The sequence below is a fragment of the Cygnus atratus genome, chromosome 5 (assembly GCF_013377495.2).
Source record: "Cygnus atratus isolate AKBS03 ecotype Queensland, Australia chromosome 5, CAtr_DNAZoo_HiC_assembly, whole genome shotgun sequence".
NCBI classification, from domain to species: Eukaryota; Metazoa; Chordata; class Aves; order Anseriformes; family Anatidae; genus Cygnus; species Cygnus atratus.
In genome coordinates, this window is record NC_066366.1 from 54,754,137 (window position 1) to 54,778,084 (window position 23,948).

The 23,948-nt window shown below is 38.8% G+C and overlaps 1 protein-coding gene across 2 annotated transcripts in view; it reads right to left on the reverse strand.

The window, feature by feature from the left end:
* CDC42BPB (CDC42 binding protein kinase beta) overlaps nt 1-23,948 on the reverse strand; it is a 95,473-nt gene that overhangs the window by 3,162 nt on the left and 68,363 nt on the right. Inside the window, exons 19-36 of one of the 2 annotated variants that reach the window (XM_035551417.2) lie at nt 23,635-23,783; nt 22,973-23,067; nt 22,806-22,885; nt 20,082-20,171; nt 19,576-19,650; nt 19,060-19,165; nt 16,485-16,621; nt 15,759-15,898; nt 14,124-14,205; nt 10,688-10,904; nt 10,224-10,286; nt 6,130-6,726; nt 2,939-3,036; nt 2,752-2,836; nt 2,489-2,609; nt 2,280-2,397; nt 1,050-1,158; nt 887-957 (exon numbers count right to left, since the gene is read on the reverse strand). In XM_035551417.2, coding sequence (XP_035407310.1) covers nt 887-957; nt 1,050-1,158; nt 2,280-2,397; nt 2,489-2,609; nt 2,752-2,836; nt 2,939-3,036; nt 6,130-6,726; nt 10,224-10,286; nt 10,688-10,904; nt 14,124-14,205; nt 15,759-15,898; nt 16,485-16,621; nt 19,060-19,165; nt 19,576-19,650; nt 20,082-20,171; nt 22,806-22,885; nt 22,973-23,067; nt 23,635-23,783 — 2,433 coding nt within the window. Of the gene's footprint in view, nt 1-886; nt 958-1,049; nt 1,159-2,279; nt 2,398-2,488; nt 2,610-2,751; nt 2,837-2,938; nt 3,037-6,129; nt 6,727-10,223; nt 10,287-10,687; nt 10,905-14,123; nt 14,206-15,758; nt 15,899-16,484; nt 16,622-19,059; nt 19,166-19,575; nt 19,666-20,081; nt 20,172-22,805; nt 22,886-22,972; nt 23,068-23,634; nt 23,784-23,948 lie in introns of both variants that reach the window. The other variant, XM_035551416.2, reaches the window with a different exon arrangement.

The following is a 23,948-nucleotide window of genomic DNA, read 5'->3' on the forward strand; positions in this document are numbered from 1 at the left end:
AAATGCCCATATTCAGAGATTCCCATTTTAACACGCTTGCTTTAATGGTGAAAAGTGTTCTTTTAATGCTCTGACAAAGGAAGTCAGAGCGTGGCTCAGAAGTCTGGGCAAACACTTTGGCTTGGGATGTACGAAGGCATTCTGTAAAGGTCTGGTGTCAGGAAAAGGCTAGGAAGCCACACTTCAAAATCCAGAATATTACAGAGGGCTGTAGTTGGGCACCAAAGAACACTAAAAGAAAGGAAGATCTTGATCCAGGAGTTTGCCAGTGTTACTTCCTAACACTTATCTTGCACAGACAGTACTTGAACAAAGCTTACAAGAAGCTACACCCACGATAAATCAAGGGGAAAAAACATCATACAGATTTAGGGACACCAGCTTTGTGCGGCCAGAACATCTTCAGGCTGCTGACTACCAACCAGCGCACACTTTCACACTTGCTAAAAACAGATTACATAACATTTTAAAATATTATTCCTTCTCAAGTTACAAGACAAAAAGTCTTCCTTAAGGGAGCACAGAAAACCATTTAACAACTGGTATTACTTTCCTATTCTATGCTAATAGCCCAGAGGACATTTCTAGGAGCTTCGAGGACATTTTATCAATTAGTCAAAATTGCCTTGTCTACAAAGCTTAATCCAGGACACAATACCTCTTAAAATATCGCCATAAAAAGATCTTTTCACAGCTTTGCTATAGTGCTGGCTTATCTAGCATACAATCAGCTATTACATGCTGGAGAAAACATTTGCAGAGGGAATATATCTCCATAAAGAACACAGTCTTCCTGAAGTATTTTCTGAGCTGTTTAATTTACTGGGAGAAGAAAATCTACACCAACAGGATATTGTCAGTCTCCATTTAATAAAAGCTATGTTACCTCTTTGTCAAACTCCTGGTCAGGATCGGACATGCTTCGGGAAGGCGTGGCTCCTCCCACATCACTGCCACCTGCAGAGAAAGGAGCAAAAAAAGCAGTTTTACATCTCCTGTTGAAGCCATCAATTACAGCTTAGAGCTGACAAGATTGCTCCCAGCCTTACTTGATGAGGGCCAAGAAATATAGGTTTTGCTTCTCTGCTGCTGCTGCTGCCGTGAGAGGTTGGCTGTAGATGGACATGGTTTTTCATCCTGTGCAGCGGGTAGGACACTCTACAGATGAGATGAAACACCTTGTTAGCCAACAACCAAAGCTATCCAAACTAGGGGCTGTTACTCATAAAAACTCTACTGTGCGTTTGATGCTATTACAACCCAGTATTGGCAGAAAAAAACTCTGAACTTACTTGACTACATCCACATATTTTCAGAAACAGACACAAACCCTGAGAAAGACAGAGAAAGAACTAAGCCCCGCAGCAGCCACTGGACACTCCTCCCACCTGCTGGAGACAGGAGCCACTGGAACCTGTCAGCCAGCAAACCCTCGCATGAAGGGGCAGTGGTCATGCCAATAGCTCTGCTTTCCTTCCTCCTCCTGCTGAAAGATGAATGCATTATCCTCATCAGAGCTAGCTGAGAAGGACAAGAAAAAGCCTGACTAGCAGCTATAAAATGAAAGGTACACAGCATAAAAGCATACCTTTGCACCTTCCTCTTGTGGATTTAGCTCTCAAATAGCCCACAAAATGCTCTATTTGTTAAATGTAAACCAAAAAGTAATGCTATAAAATGCCACGGCTTACACATGTTTTGGTTGTCTTCCAAAGCATTCACCCCCCTCCTTGTTTTTCTTCTAGAATTGTCCAAGTGCCACAAGCACACCATCCAGTTTCTAACAGTGTGCAGCTACTCCTACCCTCACTAAGGAAGCGGAGGAGGGACAGGAAGAGGAAGAAAGCAGAAGGAAGCCTTGCAGTGAGGAATGGTGACTCTGGAGAAGGATATCAGCAGGGGCAGGGCTCATGAAAGATGTGCTCAAAGCCTGTTGGAGGTGATACCAGACCAGAATGCCGAGAGGATGAGAGGGGAGGAAATTCACTCTGTTATTTTAAGATGACAAACAAGAAAAAGGAAGGAGGAGAGACTAATAAGTTCCTGGCAGCGATATCTGTTTCTTTCAGTGTCTCATTCTTAAGTTAGCTAATAGCATCTCTCTGCACAGGATTTAGAAACATCTAAAGGATATATAAGGAAGGTTTTACCCTTCTCAAAATGATTAGAAGAATTTGGTACATAGAATAATACTTGAACCCTATACAGCTCATTTCTGTATTTTTTCCCGAGCAATTACAAATGCACATACATCTCCCACCCCTTCAAACGTGCATTACCAGTGGGAGATCCATGAGAACCTGCATTCCATCTCCTGGTCCCATATGTGCCACGTGGTTGAAATTCGTTGGGTTAGAAATCATCTTTGACCTTAGCTCAGGGTCTCTAAGCATTTCCCTAAAAGAGCAGAGTGATTTTTACTATTAGCACTCCCCATCTTTGCATGTCATCACATACAACCTGTTATACACAAAGACTAAATTCTTACCGCCTCTGTTGTAATCGCTCTTCCTCGGGAACCTTAAATACAAATCTTCTTTTGCTCCTGGTTCGAAGCATTTGCTTTTTGCTATTGTCAGACGTTTCTGGTACACTGAGAACAGCTCCAGCTGTAATATCACAAAGCAATTTTATATACTTAGAGTCATGTTGATCCAGAAGTATCCCAGTTTCATCTCACGCAAAGGTGACGTTGCTTAAAATTACCCAGACAGATGGATTTTCCCACTTCTCCCCTTGCTCAGTACTCACCTGCAAACTTGTTCTTGAAATATATAAGTCTCGGTGGCTCGCAGTTCAGGAGGTTCAGAGTGCCGTCCATGTTTAATGGCCTGATCTGTTTTGAGGAAGGAGGCAGAAAATTATCTCCAGCCTAGCATACACTGCGAAGAAACATCTCGTTTGGAATTAAGTTCTGTGTTCACAGAAAAGTACTTACCCTTCGCAGTCCAATAGTCTGAACCCATTCCATAGTGTTAACATCAAATACATCAACACCGTACTCGCTATACACTGTTACATATGAGGAATTGCAACCTGCATAGATTAAAAACAAACAGAAAACCCTAATGTGGTTTCAGAAGTCCATACCTGACACGTATTTACACAAATTCTAACAGTCAAAAGTTTCCACTATTTGTGAGATACATTTTAAAAACATCATTCTTTTTCTCAGGCCCACTTTCAAACAGATATTTTTGCAATAACAGCTTTGCTAACGACAACCGCCAGCATCACAGGAAGATTTAAGTTTGACCCTTGCAGTATTTTTGATCTTCAAATTATGATTTCATGAAATTGCAGAATGCCATCTGAAGCTTTCAGATGCGTATAAATTTGTTACGTGGTAGGATAGAGGCTAGCTTTTCTATAGAGGCAGATTACTTCATTTCGGAAGCAACAAACTAACCATACATCTGCTGTGCGCAGGGGAAAAGAGGGTCACCATCTGTGAGGTGGGTCATGAAGTCATGATGCAGTTCTATTCTGAACTTCCTTCCTCTTTTGCTAACAATTATCTAGCTTTAGATATTCATGTATGAGTTGCTTTCATCAGGTTAACGTAAAAATGTCACAATGCTTAAAGCTCACAATCCATGTCTTTTTTTTTTTTTTAAAGCATGAAAGGCATCCACAGACAAGTTTACTTTAGGTCAAACAAAAGCAGAGATCCCTACAGCTTCATATCAAATGCTTTTGCTCATGTAATGACTGTGTCCTGATATAAAGAACAGTTACTAGGAATTTATGGGACTTAGTAGAGAAAAGATATACCAAGAGCTGCTTCAATAAACAAAGGGAAAATAACCCAAATAGGATACTCAGTGCATCTGAGAATCTCCTTACAAGAACTGATGTTTTAGTGCTGCTTTTAAAACTCATTCACAGAAGTCTTTGAACAGCTATCATATATATGTATCCCAGAAGGGACTTAGGGTCAGCTGCTCGCTATATGGGGCAATGGGTGGCTTGGATGTCCAAAAAAAGGGAGACCACAGAGCATCAGATGGAAACATCTGCCTGGCCAGCTCGCATCCAAGGCCAGCAGGCAGCCTGCCGCTGGTTCCCAGCGAGACCTGGCACCTCCTGACCGCACTGGGCTGCAGCTTCGAGACCTGAGCTGGCGCTGAGCATTTGTGCTGCACCACCCTCTAGCTAACAAGCCCCACGCGCCTAAACCCAGCACATTTAGCTGGCTGCCCAAAATAACGGAGCAGACTGGGCTAACACAGACCTCAGCCTCCCCTAACAGGTGACTAAATACCCTACGGCCAAGTTCTCCAGCATATCCTGAAAGCTCTCTACAACACGGTCCTTTTGTTACACCAGAAGCTGCAGCACAGAAAGAACAACTGCCACTTTGATGAGCTGATGGGAGAGTTTAAAATAAAATTTATTATTATTATTTATATTTATTATTGTGCTTTCAGCACAAGAAAGATGTGGAGCTGTTAGAGCGAGTCCAGAGGAGGGCTACAAAGATGACCAGAGGGCTGGAGCCCCTCTCCTGTGAAGCAAGGCTGATGTTCAGCTGGGGATGTTCAGCCTGGAGAAGAGAGGGCTTCGGGAGACCTCGCTGTAACCTTTCGGTACTTAAAGGGGGCTTATAAAAAAAGACTGAGAAGGACTCTTTACTCAGGTAGATAATGGTAGGACAAGGGGGAATGGTCTTAAACTAAAAGAGGGGAGATTTAGATTGAAGAATTTCTTCCTATTGTCCACTGTAAGGGCGGTGAGGCCCTGGCACAGGCTGCCCAGAGCAGCTGTGGATGCCCCATCCCTGGAGGTGTTCAAGGCCAGGCTGGATGGGGCTTTGGGCAACCTGATCTAGTGCGTGGCATCCCTGCCCGTGGCAGGGGGTTGGAGTTAGATGATCTATAAGGCCCCTTCCAACCCGAGCAATTCTGTGATTAAAGGATCACCATCACTAGTGACAGACACCAGAACTGAGGAAGGAGGACAAGGCTGATGAAAAGGGAAATAATCCAGTTTCCTTTGGCAGTGAACAACGTTGCTATTTCCATTAAAAAAAACAACACCCTAGGCCAATGCCACTCGGGACTGTGCGTACAAGAATGCTATAAAATAGTTTACAGTAAGACCAGCTTCTAATAATAACAGACAAAACAATTAACTAGCACAGCTAGTCTGCTGAAATACAAAAAACTGTAAAGCTGATAAAGAAAAAGGAAACATTAGCTTTGGCTAATGGTGTTTTAAAGTAAATCTGCAACTACATTGTTTCCTTGGGCCTTCGCTTCAGACTTCTGTACAGAACTAGGTCAGAGTAAAGCAAGCAAACAATTTCAGTTCAAGACAATTAAAATTAAACAAACTGCAATTTGGACCTGACCTAATCAAACCAATGAACACCTAATTGCTCTGTGTACTATTTAAACAAAAAGATATTTCTTGCCTTCAATCATCCCATACCACTTTAATTATTATTTGAGCTCCAAACAGAAAGCTGGGTTTTATCATGAACTGCCTCTGACTACTGAGAAATGTTCCACATGTGCTTCTGTCCTGACTAGCTGATAAACCAATGCTCCGGAAAAGAACAGAGCAGGTGAAAAATTACCCTTCACTTGCCTATATTATTTTTGGAAATTCTCCCCCTCAAAATACAACAAAAACAGAAAATTGCAACCAGCTGCCACAAGCAGTATTTTCACCTCCTGTTTTGTTATCCTTACGAACATTTAGAGTCGCAGTCACATTTGATCTATCAACTTTCTATTATACTTTGAATACAGGACACAGAAGACGTCCTAAAGACGACTAAACATTTATGCTTTCTAGAGCAAAAACCTTTACAGAATTTCACAGAAGCAGCAGTCTTACACTGCCCTGCATCCAGGACTATTCTCTGTAAAAGTTATTTTGCATTCCATTATTAGTTCTTCTGTGTCCTGTACCAAGACAGAGCTTGTTTTCTCACAGCTTCCAGAATCTCAGCCCAAGAGACTGCCAAGTCCAAAGCTACCATCAGGATACATACCCCGTTAACTCAAAACTTAAACCGTAGGTATTTAAAAGACAAACCAAAGCAAAATAGAATACATGCTGATTATTTTTAGACAAGTAAAGCAGCAACAGGGATATGGCAACAGAAAAACATATACATACTACAGGCAACAGGAGTTGCAGGCCACATTAGTTCCTGCATGCGTGACCTTCGACCTTGCGAATCGACGTATACTCCCATATGGCTGAAGCAAAGCAGGTATTCCTCATTACTGAGCTCCACAGCACAAAGGGCATCAAAAGACTGCTGTGAGAGGAACATAAGCGAGGGGTCATTAGGATTTACCAGGTTTATAGATTGTCCATCTCCCTGGATGGTCAACAGAGAGAACCCAGACTGGTAGCCAACACAGAGCTTGTCCTTGAACACTGCCATCCACTGTACAGTTCCTGGAGCATGAATTTCACTGAATTTTTTGTGGAAAGGTTTAGTTCTGTGAATTTCATAGCAAAAAACCTGTCGCTTGATAGCCACAAACAAACAAGTTGCAGAACTCTTCTTTAGTGTTCCAGTTGTAATCAATTGGCAGCCTTTAGTTTCCGCAAGCTTGATGTCGAAGTTTCCTTCTGATCCGTCCAGAGAGGCCCAGGGGTAGAGGTGAACGTGATGGTTCCGACCACAGATGAGGATGATGATTTTCTCTTTGGGAGCAAGCTCTATCTGGTACACCTTCTTACAGTCAGCAGCTCGGACTATCACTGCAAAGGAAACGAGAAAACAATAAAACTATCAGGCCTGGAAATACCGCACCATTACGTACCGCTGCCTGAAAACAAATCTAAACAGAGACACACACCAGATAAGAAAGAGCACTTATTACACACATTTGATGCTCTGTTGTTAATTCTCAGAACAAACATTGAACCAAAGTGTTCCTGTAACTCTCTTTATTGATATACAGTCTCAGTAACACTTGGCAGGAAAAGGCTGCTTAAAATATAGGAAAATTTCAGAAAAATATATCTGTACTGTCTACTCATTGCAAGACAGTACATCTTCTGGAACTGGTTCCACATTCAGGAAAAACATCAGTGTCTTGAGTAAGTTAGAGAGTAAAACTAAATTAGCAGAACACAAACAGAAGAAATATGAAGTATTGAATGGTGAGAACTTGGGATACAGAACGCCGTAGTGTTGGCAAATGCCTCATCCAAATACAAAAGCCATACAGTTATCGGTGTTAACTACCTATAGGGAAAGGCAAAAAATGTGTGTGCTGCAGAAAGGACAAGCAATAAACTGTAGCAAGAAAGGTTTAGGACAGGCGCTAGGAAAAGCTCTCTCACCATTGAGACTGGTTAGGTTACCTTTGGGGGCTAGGGAGTTTTCATTGTTTGCACACTTTCATATTGGGTTAGTAGCATCTAAGGGGGTTAGGTACAACTTGTTCTGCTTTTGGGATCACAGGTCTATCGTCATATTCAAGAAAGCAGTGAGCATTTCATGGGGTACAAACAGAACAGAAAAAAATCCAAACTAGAAAACATACTACATAACATGCCTAAGTCAATTATATCAAAGTATCACTTTTATTTTTCTCTTAGCTGAATGAATTCAAAATCTTTGTGAGCAGTAATAAAAAATAAATATTAATTGGAAACTATTTGCATTTTTTTCCCAGTATTAGTCGAATAGCCTAGCCGAATTACTGAATTCTGTAAATTTACAGCAAGACTTTGGCTGTTTAGATTACAAATCCTCATGCTGTGTGGCTTCCCCCCACACTTGCACAAACATATGTCTGAAGAAATGCTCTATGAAATAACCTACTGCTGGAACTTTGCCATGGAGAAAGTTCTTTTTCCCTAGTTCAAGCTCCAACTTACAGTTTAGATTATTTGTCAAAAGCTAAGTGATATCCTGACCAAAGACCTTCAATATAAGCAGCTGACAGTTAATTAACACTGAAAATTTCAATTGCTATAACCGGACGAAGATACTACTATTTATAAAAATGCCATTACACACAGGAACTGGCCACAGAAAACTCATGGAAAACAGCTTTTAACTTAAAAACAAAATCGGCAATTCATCTTCATATTTACATATGGCATGGTGATGCGGATAATTGTTTCTTTATGAAATGACCTTTCAAATTAAATGTATACTTTTCTTTTGTGCAAGAAGCTATACTGGAATCTCTGGAATTACTTGCATCTTAAGTTATGTTTATATCTAAGTACTTACAGAATGGTGACCACTGGAAATTTACTCAAAGGAATGGCATTTATTACTGCTAAAAAGAATTTCAAATATCTGTTGTCTCCATGTGCAAAGCAGTTTCTCCTAGAATTGGGCAATGGCTTATTCTAAGCAAGAGGAAGCAATAACAGTTTGCTTTTTGCCTCAAAACCACATCTCTGGCTTTTTTTTTTTTAGTTCATTTTATTTTCAAAGTCAAGTAAGACTTTAGAAACCCATATTCACTGCTGTATTTTACATTGAAAAGCAAGTTTTCACATGACTGCAAACCAAACTAAATTGCATTGAAAAAGGAAAATCACATTCTTCCATCAAGTCAAAATGTAAAGAACTGTGTTTTTGGAGATTTGAAAGACAATGACTAAAAACAGTCAAAGGGATATTTCAGAAGTTTCACAGTCATTTTTCCAGAGCTGCAAAGTTTTCATTTTACAAATCTGTATCACCAACCTCACCATCATTAACTCCCAGAAGGTTAAAGACAACAGAGGAACCTAAGCTCAGAAGCTATAAATATAGGTGAAGAAAGCATTAGGCATTTTGTTAGAGACAATCCTACCAGTTAGCCAAGGCTGTTAAGTTTTTATATCACTAAAAGCAAGGATTTAGAGTACTGTCTGAATTTAGAATGTGTCAGCAATCACAAGAAAGTACGGAAATCACAAGGTAAGTTTGGCTCCTTTTGAAGGCAAAGAGAAAGAAAAAAATATTTCCAATGGTAACTTGGAAGAAGATACATAGCAGTAGATTGATTTAAATCTTCATTGCTTGTTAGAAATATAACTTCCATATATTCAGTTTGACTCAAATAGTTTGTTTGTTTTATACTGCAGTAAGAAGTCATTGAGTATCCTGTTTTGTTAAGAAAATGCACTGCAAAATTAACCAGACATTCTTTACTTTTCCAAATTTAAAATGACATTTTATGTGGACTAACACCTAACCATCCCCATGCTCATTTGTTAGTAGTCCTTTTCGCTTTCCGCACCATACCAAGGCATGTCTCCCAGTCATCTGTGTTTGTGCTCAGTATATCAGGCTAAAGGGAAAAACTCTTCCCTCACTCCCTATCCGTGATTCTTGGTAATTCAGTGTTGGAGGGGTAAGACTGTGCTGACCAGTGACTAAGCAGCATTCACTCCACTGTGGCAACTGGAACACATCTGTGTGAATTTCTGGAATGGACATGGCAAGCCTTCAGATAAAACAGGCTAAAAGTGATACCGTTTTTTCCCAAAGCAGAGGGCAGTCTATTAAGAACAGGAAGGAAAAGAGCAGGTTCAGCAAGAAGCATGTGGTCAGGAAACAAAAAGGATCATGGAAAGACATGCAAGGAATTTACTTTGACCATCACTGGCCAGAAACATAGTGTGAGTAGTTGTCAAATTTCTACCAGCTGGAAGAAAGAGATGATACACAGTGGCTTTAATGAATCATAGAATGGTTTGGGTTGGAAGGGACCTTAAAGATCATCTACTTCCAAACCCCCTTCCACGGGCACGTATAGTGTCTTGTAATGGCCAAAGTCTTAAACTCTCTTGGGTTGCTTGCACTAACTGTTTAGCTTCTACGTCATGTCAGTTTAAGCTGTCTGATAGCGCACATTAGGACAAGTTTCCAAACCAAACTTCTCTCACTCGATTCAAATTCTATTTAGTAAGTGACTGATAATTCACTGTCCATCAACTGCTACTGTGTGCTCTGAGTATTGAAGCATTTCACTACCTGCTGTGGAAACACAGTTAAGGTGAGAATGTGTCAGAATATTACCACTAACCTGTCTCTTTAATTTCAGCCAGTCAACTGAATATAACGATAATGACCAAATTAGTGTTTATATCTCACATTCACTTTTGATTCTCATCAATTAACTCAGTGCTTAATACTTACCGTACTTGAAGGGCTGTTGTGTAACCTATATTAAAACAGCACTAAAAGTTATGGAGCTCATTATTCTGTATATAATTACTGCATGCATTATGGCCTAACTTACCGTCACGGGTCACCTCTATCACATACAGTCCTTCTTCTGAACCAATTGCTATTCTGTCTCGATCTAAATGAGGAAAAGGGGGAAAAAGGCTATTAATTCAGCTATATTTAATCACATCTTTAAAGTAGACTGCTTTGTTTGAACAGCTGGAAACATTTATGGACAAAGATTTTCAACAGCAAATCAATTTTGCTTTAGTTTATATAGTCTGTCAGAAGTACGCTGTATAAGATATATACTGCTGTATAAGATATATACTGCTAAAACAATCTGTTCAGCAATCACTATTTACCCCCAAGTGGATGGAAAAATTTGAATAATCAGTGCAAGATTAGTACTTTTCCCCATATCTCCCTATGAAAGTATTCAGCTGAGGAATTCAACGTATCGGTGCTCTCATTACAGAAGCCCACCTAAAAGCTTCAGCTACTCTCACACACTTATAAAAGTTAAGACAAACATACCTACAATAGCAGCAGCTAAACTTGCTTTAATAAGAGGCAGTGTACTGTCATAGGCTTCTTGTGGAATATGCACGACCTGGTTTTTCAGTCTGTTTTTGTGCAGGATAGACTGCAACCCTTCTAGGATTCCAACCCACTTTCTTTTCTCATTCTCATTTTCTGTCAGGATCAGTAGAGAACAAGACTTTGATGGCAAACCTAAGAGAGAAGCTGTCACCTTTAAACAGACAAAGAAAAATTAATAACAGTAATGAGTCCTTTTGTCATTACTATATACTTCATACATAAATTGATACATAAACTTTGTCACTATTACTCTGACCTATACGGTAACTGCTTGGTCAGTATTATTTGCTTCCCAGAACCATGCAAGTAAAGTACACTTATTCATAACAATGCCATAATGTACCTAAGCCATATGCAGCCCAGCACATACCTAACATGGCCACAGCACTTTGAAAAAATGCACAAGCTTCAGTGGTTTTGTTTAAAAATACTCAGTCTTGCTTAATCATTCTGAATCCTAAAATACAGGCAAGGAATTCTACATTCCTTTACCACATTGACCAACGGATGCAAGCAAAAGGCTCCTTCCTTCTCTGAAATGGACTTTTAGATGCATACCATTTGTCCCATACCCTTTCCCCATCATCTTTTAATAACTTATCAAACATGAAACACATGCTTTCTGAGTCAGAGGCATTTAAACCCAATGACATTGCTATGATCAGTTCTAGATTTTGATTTTGCCATTTAATTTTCAAAATACTTGTCCAGAGACAAGTATTCAAGTATTTCAAGTATTTGCCGTCATTAAAGGCTGTGAAGGAAAACATACTTTTTCTCAGAACGAAGTACTGCACAAGTACTTCATTCTCAGTACTTCAGAAGTACCAAGTTAAACAAAAATCACAATGGCTTCACCCAATTTTCAGGGAAACCATCCTATAGATCTCTAAGCAGAATTTATCCTGAATATGAGAACTATCCAGGAACTTTCTGTTGAACAAAGTACGCACTTATTAATTCTTAATATTAGTTTTGTGTCCGTTATGAAGACATCATATGAACTGTGAGAGCATGGGAACTATGCTTTCAGTCACAAAGAGGGCATCAGCCAGTACCAGCCCTCACAACAGACTTGTAGAATAACAATGGTTAAACAGAAAAAAAGCAGCAAAAGATTAAAAAGAGCCAAACAGAAGGTTATGCGTACACGGAATAAAACACCTCTGACCTATATGCCTTGATGAGAAAATTCAAAAAAACACGGGTGATATGGTAGAGCTAGGTAACATACACCTCCTGGAAGAGTAGATTAAGCAAGAACATTCACTGTAAAGAAAATCATCTGAAAGCACGCTTGGGATAATTGGATGTCAAAAGACAGAACTCCAAAAGTAAGATAAGAGTGAAGAGCAGTAGGTAAAGAAATGACTAGTTTACATTTGCTCAACAGCTTGATGAACATGCAAACTGTACATATTTGTTTAAGTACAGTTCAGGCTATTTTAAAGATGGATGTAGACATAGTGGACAATATTTCTAAATTTGAAGAAAAAACAACCCACATCAGACTTAGCTAGGATTTCTCTTTGAAATACCATCTTTCATGCAGTCAAATGTAAAAAGTAGAAGTTACCCCTAGCATTATCCATGATACAAAAATCCAGTATCTGCTCTGTAACTCAAGTCTTCTCAACTCAAGCCACTAACTTATAAAAGAACTCCACTAGAAACACCATTATTTAAGTTATAAAATTCTTGATGATGGAAGGTACTTCTACTGCAATGTCTGGATGCTGGGATCGCCTAGCATCTAGCTTTAAAACCAGTTACCAAGGACAGATGGTTGGAGCTTGAGATGTGTTCTTTCTCTTCTTGATTTCGTGGGGGGTTAGAGGTGGCAATATTTTATTGCTTGGCAGCAATCTGTTATTTCTTTTGGGTTGTCCACCAACAGAAAACAGAAGTCTGTCTTTCTGGTGGGCCACCAATATCACCGTGTCTTACATGAAATAATATTCTATGACATTTTGTCTGATGCAAGTCTAAGAGACATGATGTTCAGGGTGAATTAAATGAAATTAAGAAAATGTCTCTCTCTTGCAGTAGGTATCACTGGTTTTCAGTTGTAGGAATTCCCTCTTTTGAAGGGAATAAAACTGAGAAAAGAGGTGGACATTGTCAGCATCTTCTCTGGTCTCTGTCAACAGGATATCTAAATTGATACATATCCTGCATATCCAGCAGGCTTTTAGTTAATTCCTCAAATCTCTCTAGTAGGAGATAATCTGATCAAACTCCAGAGACATTTCATCATGTCCATCCACACAAGTACTCTTATACAGGGACTACTTGACAAAAGCTTTTTAGCTGGAATGGTATTTAAGAAAAAGTACAAGCAGAAAATAGAGCAGCAAGTCAGGCAAGCTAAGCTGTATGGAAACCTTTTTCTTAAAATGATTGCACTGTTCTGCAATTTGAAAAGACAGCAGGCAGACATGAATAAAAACAGAACATTTAGAAACTAGGAAAAGGAAGGTAAAAGTGGTTGTAAACTAAAGGATGAAAAATCCATTGCAGAAAGTATTTGTGCAAAAAAAAAAAAAAGGCCAAAAAAAGCAAAACCACTGTAGCATTCAAGTAGCCAAGACATTTCCTAAATAAAACTCTACAGGACCAAGTAACTGGCTGGCATGTTCCTCTGACTGGATTCCAAACGACTGAGGTTTAGAGATGCTGAAAACAGGGAGAGTTTCTGTATTCAAATGTAAGGAATTATAGATATTGGCTATTAACATACTTTTCCCTATATTTTAAAATTCCAGATTAAGTATAATTCACATACAAATTAGAAAAAAGTTCCTGTTATTTAAAAATAAATAGAGCATTCAGAGTGAACGTACATCAACAATTAGTTTATCTAAGTGAATTCTTTCCTCTTATTTTAGTATTTCCCTACTATACTTAAAAATGAAATTAAAGAAAAAAGTTTTGGATTTTTTTTAATATAATACATGGTAAAATAAAATCAGCAAGCACTACCCAGCTTCAGCTTACTTTGTTACAACATCAATTCCCAGAGCTAGAGTCCTTCAAATCTAATAAGAAAAAAACCAGGATCCAGTAATACCAACGGAATACGATACATGAATATACTAAAGCAACTGAATTATAATTAAGTAAAAAAATGATGCCAAACTTTATACACAAGGAAGTACTAAAAGAACTTTGTTCTTTACCATTCAGTTATAATAGGAGTATCATGTTGTTTTTGTACACATTCCTATACATCCTTATACTTCTGCAATCAGGAAAGTCAGAATTTGCATACTTTAATAAACATTAAATGTGGATACCATACTTCTCTATAAAAAGAGAATACTGGTGTTTAATTTGTATTGTCTTTAATAGTAAAAATTGATAGCCATACCCTGAATATACAAGGGATGTCTTTACGAGTTGCATGTATTACATCTGACGCGAGGACAGAGCTGACACAAAAATCTTCATCTCTGGTAAGAGAACAAGAGAATCACATATATGCACACACCAACAATATTCAGCAAAATCTAACTGGCATCCCAACTGTTTCAATGGGATGCAATTACTTAACACTGCACAGAGGTCACAACTGGGAGCACTGCTTTGTTATGCTGTAACTGTCCTCAAGCTAAACAACTTGCAAGCTTTAGTTATGATTCTACAACATTCAGTATGTGTAACTCAGTCCACCTGAAGTGAAGTGGGCAGGCCTCGGGTAGTTTTGGTTTACAAACCACACCTACTCTACAATTAGCAGCAAGAATATTGCTCTTCCAGCCCAGCAGACACATTAGAAATGAATAATTCATACCTCAATGTGTAGCAAGAGAGGGGCCTTTGGAAAAAAAGAAAAATCACATAAAAAGCTCTTGGCAACATAATTATAGTTTGTGGGATTCAAATAAGGATTTTCAAAAACAGCTAGATTTTATTCTCTATTACAGTAAAATAAACAGACAACAGAACAACTTTTGCATTTCAGAGTGCTCCACCCCAGAGAGCCTGTCTACACAAGCCTTTTTAAAGTGCCAAGACCAAGTTGATCACCATAATTGCCAATTTTATTGTAAAGATGACACTAATGCCTGGAACTTGCCCATGCTAGAATTCCTAGTCATGGTAGTTAGCATCTGTTAAAACATCTAAGAACCTTCAGAAGACAGCCTCAAAGAGGCAGCTACAATAAACAGATAAAGCACAGGACAGTTGGTATAATATCTGGCTGAGTTGCTTCAAGCAATGTACTGATGTGAACGCTGTTATTTTCAATAGATCCACACTTCTGCTCCTGCCGCCAGCATGTCAGAGAACTGACGCTGACAGTTCTCAGAGAATAAACGTGAGAACAGAACAGCAGTACTGGTGCAACCCCATGGTACTGCTGTCTGGAAAAAAAAAATAAAAGTCAACGTGCTTATGAATGTAAATTTTATAATCAGAAACAGTGCGTTGTAATACAAGGTAATATACTTAATATTTCCGTAAATTAAAATTTAAAAACTTTGTTACTCTGATGAATGCAAGCCTCAGATCTTTTGTAGGCAGTGTTCAGTGTTACAAATGGCTCACCATGAAAAAATGACTCCTGTGAGAAGGCGGGGTCAGAGCCACTTGCATTATAAATTAATTGATGCTTTCTGCAGGCTGCTTCAGCTTTTCTGATGTTCATGAAGTTACTGACTATGGGACGATCTGTGACTCACTGTTTAGGTCTGAGTGCAGGGGAAGAACCAATCCACCAAAGCCTATTTGTTTTCCATTTGGAAATATGGAATTCTAGGAGGAAGCATGCTAATACTGTAAGTATTAGTGCCTGTACAAGTGACTTCTTATAAAGCACTTAAGTGACTTACTGTTGCTGAGCCAATTCTTTCAGCCTAAATTTAGCTGGCATCTATACCCAGAACACAGAGTTTTCTCAGACCAGAGCTCCATGATCCAAAAGTTTATTGCATACCAAAGATAAATATTCTTGTAAGAGAAAAAATACAGAGGGTTTCTACCCTATCAGAAAAATACAAACCTGAGATCCAGGACTTGACTTGCAACAACTCCAGGCTGGGTGGATTTTCCTTCAGGCACATCATATAAGAAGAGTTTACAGTCACAGACAACTGCATAAGCCCTCTGCCACCCCTTCTTAACTCCTGTAGGCTTTGGAACCTGTGTATAAATAAATAATAAATAGCTACTTGTTTATTAAAGTTAAGCACATGCAGTAGACACAGAAAACAGGGACATTTCAAAAAGCCAATACTTTGATCAATGGAAGCTGAACACATTTTACTTGCCCTTCAAAATGGAGTGAAAAACATCAAATAATCAAGCAATCATTTTTTTTTCCCCTTAAGCTCAAACATCCTCTGTTACAGTTTAATAAATATATTATGTAGCTTTAGGATAAACAATGTGGCCTGTGTATTACACAAATGCCAAAATTGTAGGGCAGTTTAGCTTTTATGTTATGTTTACATCAACTATGACAAATTTTTCCTTAAAATTCCTCCTCCCTACACCCCCTGGGACTTATGAACATTTTAGCTACTAACCTTTAGCTCCTATAGTAAAATCAACTGGTTTTTTTCCCACATCTAATGCAACTAATGTTAAATAAGTTACAAAGATGGCACGTAAAGCCTTAAGGCTTCAGCCCAGTTTAGGAGATATGTTTAAATATACTTCAGAGGTTCCAAGCTGCGTAAGTGAAGCGTAGTATTGTTCTCTTCCCCAAGACCAAAAAGGCTATTACCTTGACATAACCTTTATAGGCAGTTCCTATTCCTCTTTGCACATCTACTCCAAGAGGCCTTTTCGCTTGCTCAGGGGGTATAGGGCAGACCTGAGGTGCGCTATCCTTGCAGGAAACATGGCATGCAAATGAACACACTAAGTACAAAAGAGAAAATCCACAGTGAAATGCATGTATGAGTGAATCATAACAGGAGATTAACATAGTCTACCCTTACAAGCAGCAAATTAATTAATTACACTGAAATTGCCAGTCAAACATAGCAGGAGCCCACTATGCTAAAGGAGTGAACACACCTAGATATTGTAGGAGACACTCCAAGGTGCTTTTATTTTCCCTTTTAAACCTGATACTTCCTTGGGCAGAAAGTGACTTCACACCCCAATGTCACTTATAAAAGCATTTTCCAGAAGGAAAAGGAGTTGGTCAGCATCAGTGGTGCTAAGAAGCAATCGACCCAGTTGCAGAAGAGAATATATATTAATAAAGGAGGAATAAAAATGATTGGACAGTGGTAAGAGACAAGATAAACATAGTAGGTGTTTAACTGGATATAAGTATGCAAGAGAGTCTACTCATACAAAAATAAAGTAAAACTAAACTGACAAACAATAGAAATCATTAAAGAATTAAACAGGCAACAGCCTTGAATGCGTAACAAAGAAAAAACCAAGGGACAACAACTAAAATACTGTATGATGAAAGGGGCATATATACATTTCAGAGTTCAAATGAGGAGCAGATGTACACTATACTAATCTTGCATCCTTTCTTACCATTGACACCACTTTGTGCTACACCAGCAAGGGACAACGGACTCCTGTCTATACAGTATCTCACCTGGAAGGACTACATAAAAAAGCCCAGCACATGACACTTCACTTAAGGCAGACTTTCGGAACTGTCGGATGAGTTAACATGTTAGAGCAAGGCACCTGACCCACAGTTTATGGGCCAGATCTTTCTACAGAGATTTCATCTGTTTTGCCCCAACGACGGTGTTTCTCCCTGTAGGCATGGAAGGCAGGAGGTCAGCAGCATGGCGCTGTTATCCTCTCTGTGCTTCCTCCTAACCACATTCTCAGAAGTGAGTACGTCAAATACCCTGCGCACTTCTAGTCCTGTAATTACCGAGGGTCAAAAGACGCCAGAAAAATATGGCAGCTGGAAACAACGTGTTTCTGCAGGAACCAGACTGGCCTACAAAACAGCTCATGATGCCACTGGGAACAGCCAGGAGCGCAGGTAGCCCAGGGCAGGGCAGGCTGCTTGGCTTGTTCTTTGAGATGCAGCCTGCTCCCAGGGAGAGCACTGCCTTACGAGGGTTACCATAATGTCATGCACACAAAGGACTGTAGGTGCTGCCCATGACCAGATAATAAATTCAGCTCTCTCAGGAGGCATCATAATTATCGGGACTGTGCAAGCCAAGGCACACTAGTTTAAGAACAGGGAAAGGCTCTGAAAGTACAGCTGTATTTTACTGCACTCTCCAGCAATAGAAAAGAGGAGGAATTGGGAAAAGCAAGTGACTGGGAATGGAACATGGCAAAAGTTTTGTTCTGTTGGAGTCATCTCTATTCTTATGTCAAGGTGATTCTAGTTTTTTCTGTAGCTATCAAGACCTGGAGCAGAGGAGGCAAACGAGAAACTAATGATGCACTGCTTAATCAAAACACAAGAGAATAGAAGAGTGAAATTGATAGATACACTAAGGGGCGGGGGGGGAAAGAAGGAAAAGGTGCAAAACAAGAATTCAGAACTGTCAGCAGGAGAGAAAAGGCAGCCCCAGGGCAAGTGCTGGCAGAGCAGTAGGTGCTTCTGGGGAAGAACTGCCTGAAGACCTGCCAGGAAAGAAGCACCTTTGGGTAGATGATACAATCTGAATATGATGCTGGAAGTGTCAGTGGAGGGGGTGTCATAGCAAGAACAAAGCTGGGGAAAGAAATACAAAAAAACTATTCACAGTGTTTTGAACAGATATGTGGAATTCTCACTGACTTCATGTGTCTCATCATGACTCAGAGAAGCATTTTCAAACAACAATACCTCCATATACTAAAACATGGAATTCAATAGTGACACATGCATCAGAGAAAGCACTTTAAATAAACCTAATGGACAGTAAGGCTGGCTATAGACCAAAAAGCCTGGCAAATACTCTTCCCAGCACACAGGGTTTATGATCAGGATGCATACCTTACCACAGCATTCCTGTTATCTTTTTGCTTCACTATACAGACAGAAAACACTCCCACCTACCTGCTCAACTCACACTACATCACTAATGGTAGCAGGATTGATAGAAAAGGAACCATGAGAGCTTAAGCTAATTCTTTGACGCTGATAGAAGAAAGAAAGAAAAGGAGAAAAAGAAAAAAAAAGGGATGATAGAAGAAAAAGAAAGAGAAAAAAAGGAGAAAAAGAAAATGAGAACCATTCAGTGATAGCCACCCCTTCTCTTTCACTCCCTCTCCAAGGAAATGATTGCCTTAAAATACATTAGTGTTTTGGGACAATTTTGTGGGGCTGGGTGGACAACTTGCAGAAAAAGCAGAAAGTTTAACCGACTCACCGTCACAGGCATAACCTTGTCGAACTAATCCCACCATGAGAGAGGTGCAATGACTACACTGAGTAGGGCTTGTGAATGACTTGATATTGAGCTGGTGAGCTTTAGGCTGAAAGATACATTCAGGACAAACAAGAAAAACAACAGTTCAACTTCTGTACTTATACAATGCAAGCATCTCCATTCACCCTCCACCCTCCAATGTATCAACGCATATTATGAAACTGGGGCTTTTAAATAATTGTAGCTTGTAAAAGGTGCTGCAAGACAACAGCAGTATTTATTATTTCAAATTGCAGAAGACACTAAAACCAAATCCTACAACCAAGTATTTTTTTCTGTCATCCCTTTTGACAAATCAAACCCCTTCAACTTGCATTTGGTAACATTTGAGTAAAACCAGAGACCTAACAAAGAAACAACATATGACAAACCCAAACAGGACAAACACAGATGGCTAATTTACAAATGGTAATTTTTCCTTAGTTCTTCAGAGTAAGGTTAGTACAGTCCCCCTACCTTTGGTACAGCTAGAGAAATGGATTGAATGGTGGGGGAAGGAGCTGCAGGCATCCTCTGAAGCGGAATTGGTTCCTGAATCACAAAAAACTGTAATTGAGCAAAACGAGGCTTCAAGAATTTGTTTTAATCTTGGGGTGGCAAAGCTTATCGTTTTCTGATTTTTTTTCAAAAATTATTGGAAATTTAATTGTCATAAACATTGCCATTCTGATTTAGCACAAACAGATTGTGTTTTAAAGCACTCACAGGAAAGCCTGCACACTAACAAACAAGCAGCATTACAGAAAACATATGAAAATGAGGTACATCAACATACACAGAGCCAACAAAAAGGTTTCATTTGCAACCGTCCTTAAAGCAGATGCAATTAACACTGACAAGTTACACATAAACAACATTCAATTCTGCCTCTTCAAAATGAATGCTGCAATATATATTTATAATGAACAAGACAGAGACTTTCTACCGAATTACTCTTCAGGGTGAAATAATGGTTCCCTTACTTCTTGTTGTTGCTCTGCAGTTACAACTGAAGTAGATGGTGAAACTTCTGATTTGGGACCCTGTGTTTCCTGCTCACTAATAGAACTCGTCTGCAAAAGTGACATCAAACATGATAAATTAGATACCACAGATTAGATGAAGTGTTCTCATGCCAACAGATTAGAATTTCAGGGTAGCTACAATGAACAGCTCACTGTAAAAAATAAATCGAGAAAATATTCATATCTATATGCATACATCTAACAACTTTCCACTCCGAAAAAAATCTTTCCTTAAAACAAACCCTGCCACCTGATGGAAAAGCTGTAAAGCTGGAAGCACTGAAATGCAAAACCCAGTAGTAGGCAGCATAAATCCTGTAAAAGCCTTCTTTTCTCAGAAAGACTATGTCTATCCTCTTGCATGAGGGTATGGAATGATGTCTGAGAAGCTTGGCAATAATCCATAAAATAGCTCATTTCTCTTGGTAGCTTGGTACCACCCTAGGATTTTTCTGGCAGACAGCAGCTACCAATTTCACCACAGGAAAAATTCTTCAAGTAACACCATACAATCTTTTTAAATTTAATTTTTTTTGAACATGGCCACTAATTTTATTATCACCTGTATCATTAAAAATAACCATGTTGTCTTAATCATATTGTCTTACATTTCACTAGAATTTAAGACTAGCATCCATTACAAGCTTTAATTTCACACTTACATTAGCAAGTACTAATTGCCAGCACAAGGGGGAAGCATGCTACAATTCCACAGCTGAAGAAGCTGGGTGTGGAAGCAGGGTACTGTATTACTGTACTCTGAGGACATCATGAAAATCATGATTAACAAACATCAGATTAGACTTCACATAAATGATGTAATTAGCACTAAAGGCAATGAGTAATGAATCACTCACTTCCCAGCCAGTTTCGACAGGAAGATGGCTCGAATTCAGTTAGCTCACTAAATGGATTCAGATATTTGTTGTTTGTTTTTTGTTATGAATTGATTGGTAGGGCTGGGCCATGAAGATCAAATTATACCATTATGTAATATGAACAATTTAAAAATGCAAGGCATGATTTAGCTTTAGCCATATAGACAGAATCTAAAATAATAAGCCTGTAGAAAGGTATTAAAAGAGAACTAAACTAGCTCTATTTAGTGGATTAAGTTATAGAGAAACTAATGAAACAAAATGTCTAGTTTTAGAAGGCCATTTTTACTATGACAGGTCACAACAAAATAAGGAGACAGAACTACCAGCAAGAACTTACTTCTTCCCAAAAGGCTAGCAGAGAAGATGTAGACGAAGAAGAAACAGAATCCTTTGTTGTAACAGATATGAGGGATAAAAACGATCACTTTATCACCCACAGAAAAATTTCAGATGGAATATTAGTAGGCTAGCTAAATAAAATGTTTTATATGGGCCAGTAATATTCGTTCAAACTAAATGAACCCAGATCACATGACATTATCTTTACATGTACATGTGAAAAAACTGTTAGTGGATATCACTAAATACAATATAATGAATTTTAATGCAACTCATCAGAAAACGCCACCTGTGTTCCCACAGGCTATGTATTTATTGCTGGATCTGTAGAATGGAATCTTGATTAGTTACGGGCTTGATATTCTACACGTTACTATTTGAAGAGTATTTGGTGCTTTTTAAAACAATGTTTTAAACTATTAAGGTTTGTAGATAAAAGCTATTATCCAGACAGTAGTATATATCATGTTTCTCTCTCTCCTTCCACCTCATCCGCATAGCTCATCTTGCTGCTTCAGCAAAAAAGCCAGCGTGGATGTTTTGTAACCGGGAACAGTGCATACACGAAGTATGCATATGCAAATACCACAGCATGTCCATAGGCTTTCTTTTTGGCACCGATAACAATTTGAAAAGGGACACAGAAAGCACACATTTCAGATAGAGTATCTAACCAGACTGATGAGGTTTTAACCTCAGCCCCTTTGACTCAGCTCCATAAACATAAAAGATTATTCTTTCCAGTTCCAGCTCTTGGTTTTACCCTGAGCTGTCCATGTGTTTTGAAGAAAAAAATCCCAGAAAATCCTCAAGGATCAAGAGTTCATGAAGTAAGGAAATGTGATTCAATGCTGCATCTAACAGCTGCTTCCTCAGGGAATGCACAAACTTTTCTAAGTGAAACACCCAGTTGGAGCTGCAATTTGTATGATTAGTTTTCCAAGGATCAGAGGGTGTGTCACAATACACTTACAATACCAGCATCTGTGGGTCCTCTGATTCTCTTTCCAGTCCCTTCTACTCTAACCACTCCATTAAGATCTGGAGCCAACAATTTTACATATCTGCTTAAATGCCCTTTGAACTGAGTGAATACTTTTCTTTATATTAACTAGTATTTTCCAACAGTAAAGCGCTTAATCCCTTACTTGTAATAGGGTGTGCCAGCCCTTCCAAAACAACCTGAATGTGTATTTCTCAGCTAAAGGTTTGAGTTTAACAAAGAAAGAAAGTAGAATAAGAAATAATCAATGTGAGCTTTTGGGAGTATTTCCCAAAGGTGCTAGCTTCTCTTCAAAATGTCAATCAATCCAACATCTACTGGACATCCAATTCTACGTCCCACTAATTTGGCTAATAGGCCAGATACAAATTTGCCACATAGAGTCCAAGAGTTACTTTTCGGTAATAAAAATTTAACTCGGCTATCACAGCTTTGTAGTTAATTTGTGTAATAACTCACTCTGAAAGTCAGATCACGTGCAAGAGGAGATGTGTTGAAATATTCAAAAATGGAATCTTGGAAGTCTGGAAGTTTAAGACCTAAAACCCAAAACATAACAGACTTAGCTAAAATGCAACACCACCGGCCGTGTTAGAATTCTGTTGAAATACAGTAACTTTAATTACCTGAATCTGTTCTGTATTTGTCTTCTATTTTTTTCCTTAAACCTTCCATCTCTTCCAACAGTTCCCTGTTCTTTGCTTCAGATTCCTTTAATTTACTAAAGCAACATAATGTGATCAAAATACAATCTCAAACATTTCAAACGCAGAAATGTCAGTCTCAGAGTTTTAGGAAACACCTTTTTTGGAGGTGTGTGAAGGGCTAAATATTTTTCTTTTATTCTTATTTCTCCCCTCTTCATCTCACTAGTAAGGCACCTCAGTATGTGGCTGGATAGTGAAAACTGCACTTAAGATTCCTGTAAACACTGCAGATATTTGCCATACAAAATTATTCTAATACTAGTTTTGTCTTTTCTTCCCAAGGATATATCTGCTCTCCAGTTAGTCTACAAAAAAAATAGCTCTTAGCCATAATTTTTACCTCAGGTGCTTAAGATCCATATTTTATTCCCAAGATATTCACAGCAGTGTAATCTTTACGTAAATAAATTGTTAGAGTTCTCACTTGACTATGTAAGAAATGTGTAGTCTGTAGAGTAGGGTCTTTCTGGAAAAGTCCAAATCCCAGGCACAAGGGGGTTATTGGAAAAAGGTTGTTACTATTCTAACCAGCAGTCTAGAGCAGCGTATTAAAACTCAAACAGAACCAAAGCCCTTATTACCTTTCAAAAGATATGTTTGCATCTTTCACTTTTCGTAGCTCTTCTTGAACTAGTTGTTTGGCACGAATTTCGGCATCTAGGGCAGACTGTAATTCCAGCCTAGCTGACATATCCAACTTCTGACTGCGTCGCACTTTCCAAAGTGGATCCTGTTGCAATAAGTTATTGAATATTAATTATGAACATCATTCCTGATACATGTAAAATCAATCAAGTCAGATTTCATTTCACAAAAAATAAACTTTTTTTTTTTTTTAACAGTTAAGCCACCAAAACAATACGCTTGAAATCAAAACGGAGGATCAGCAAGCGTG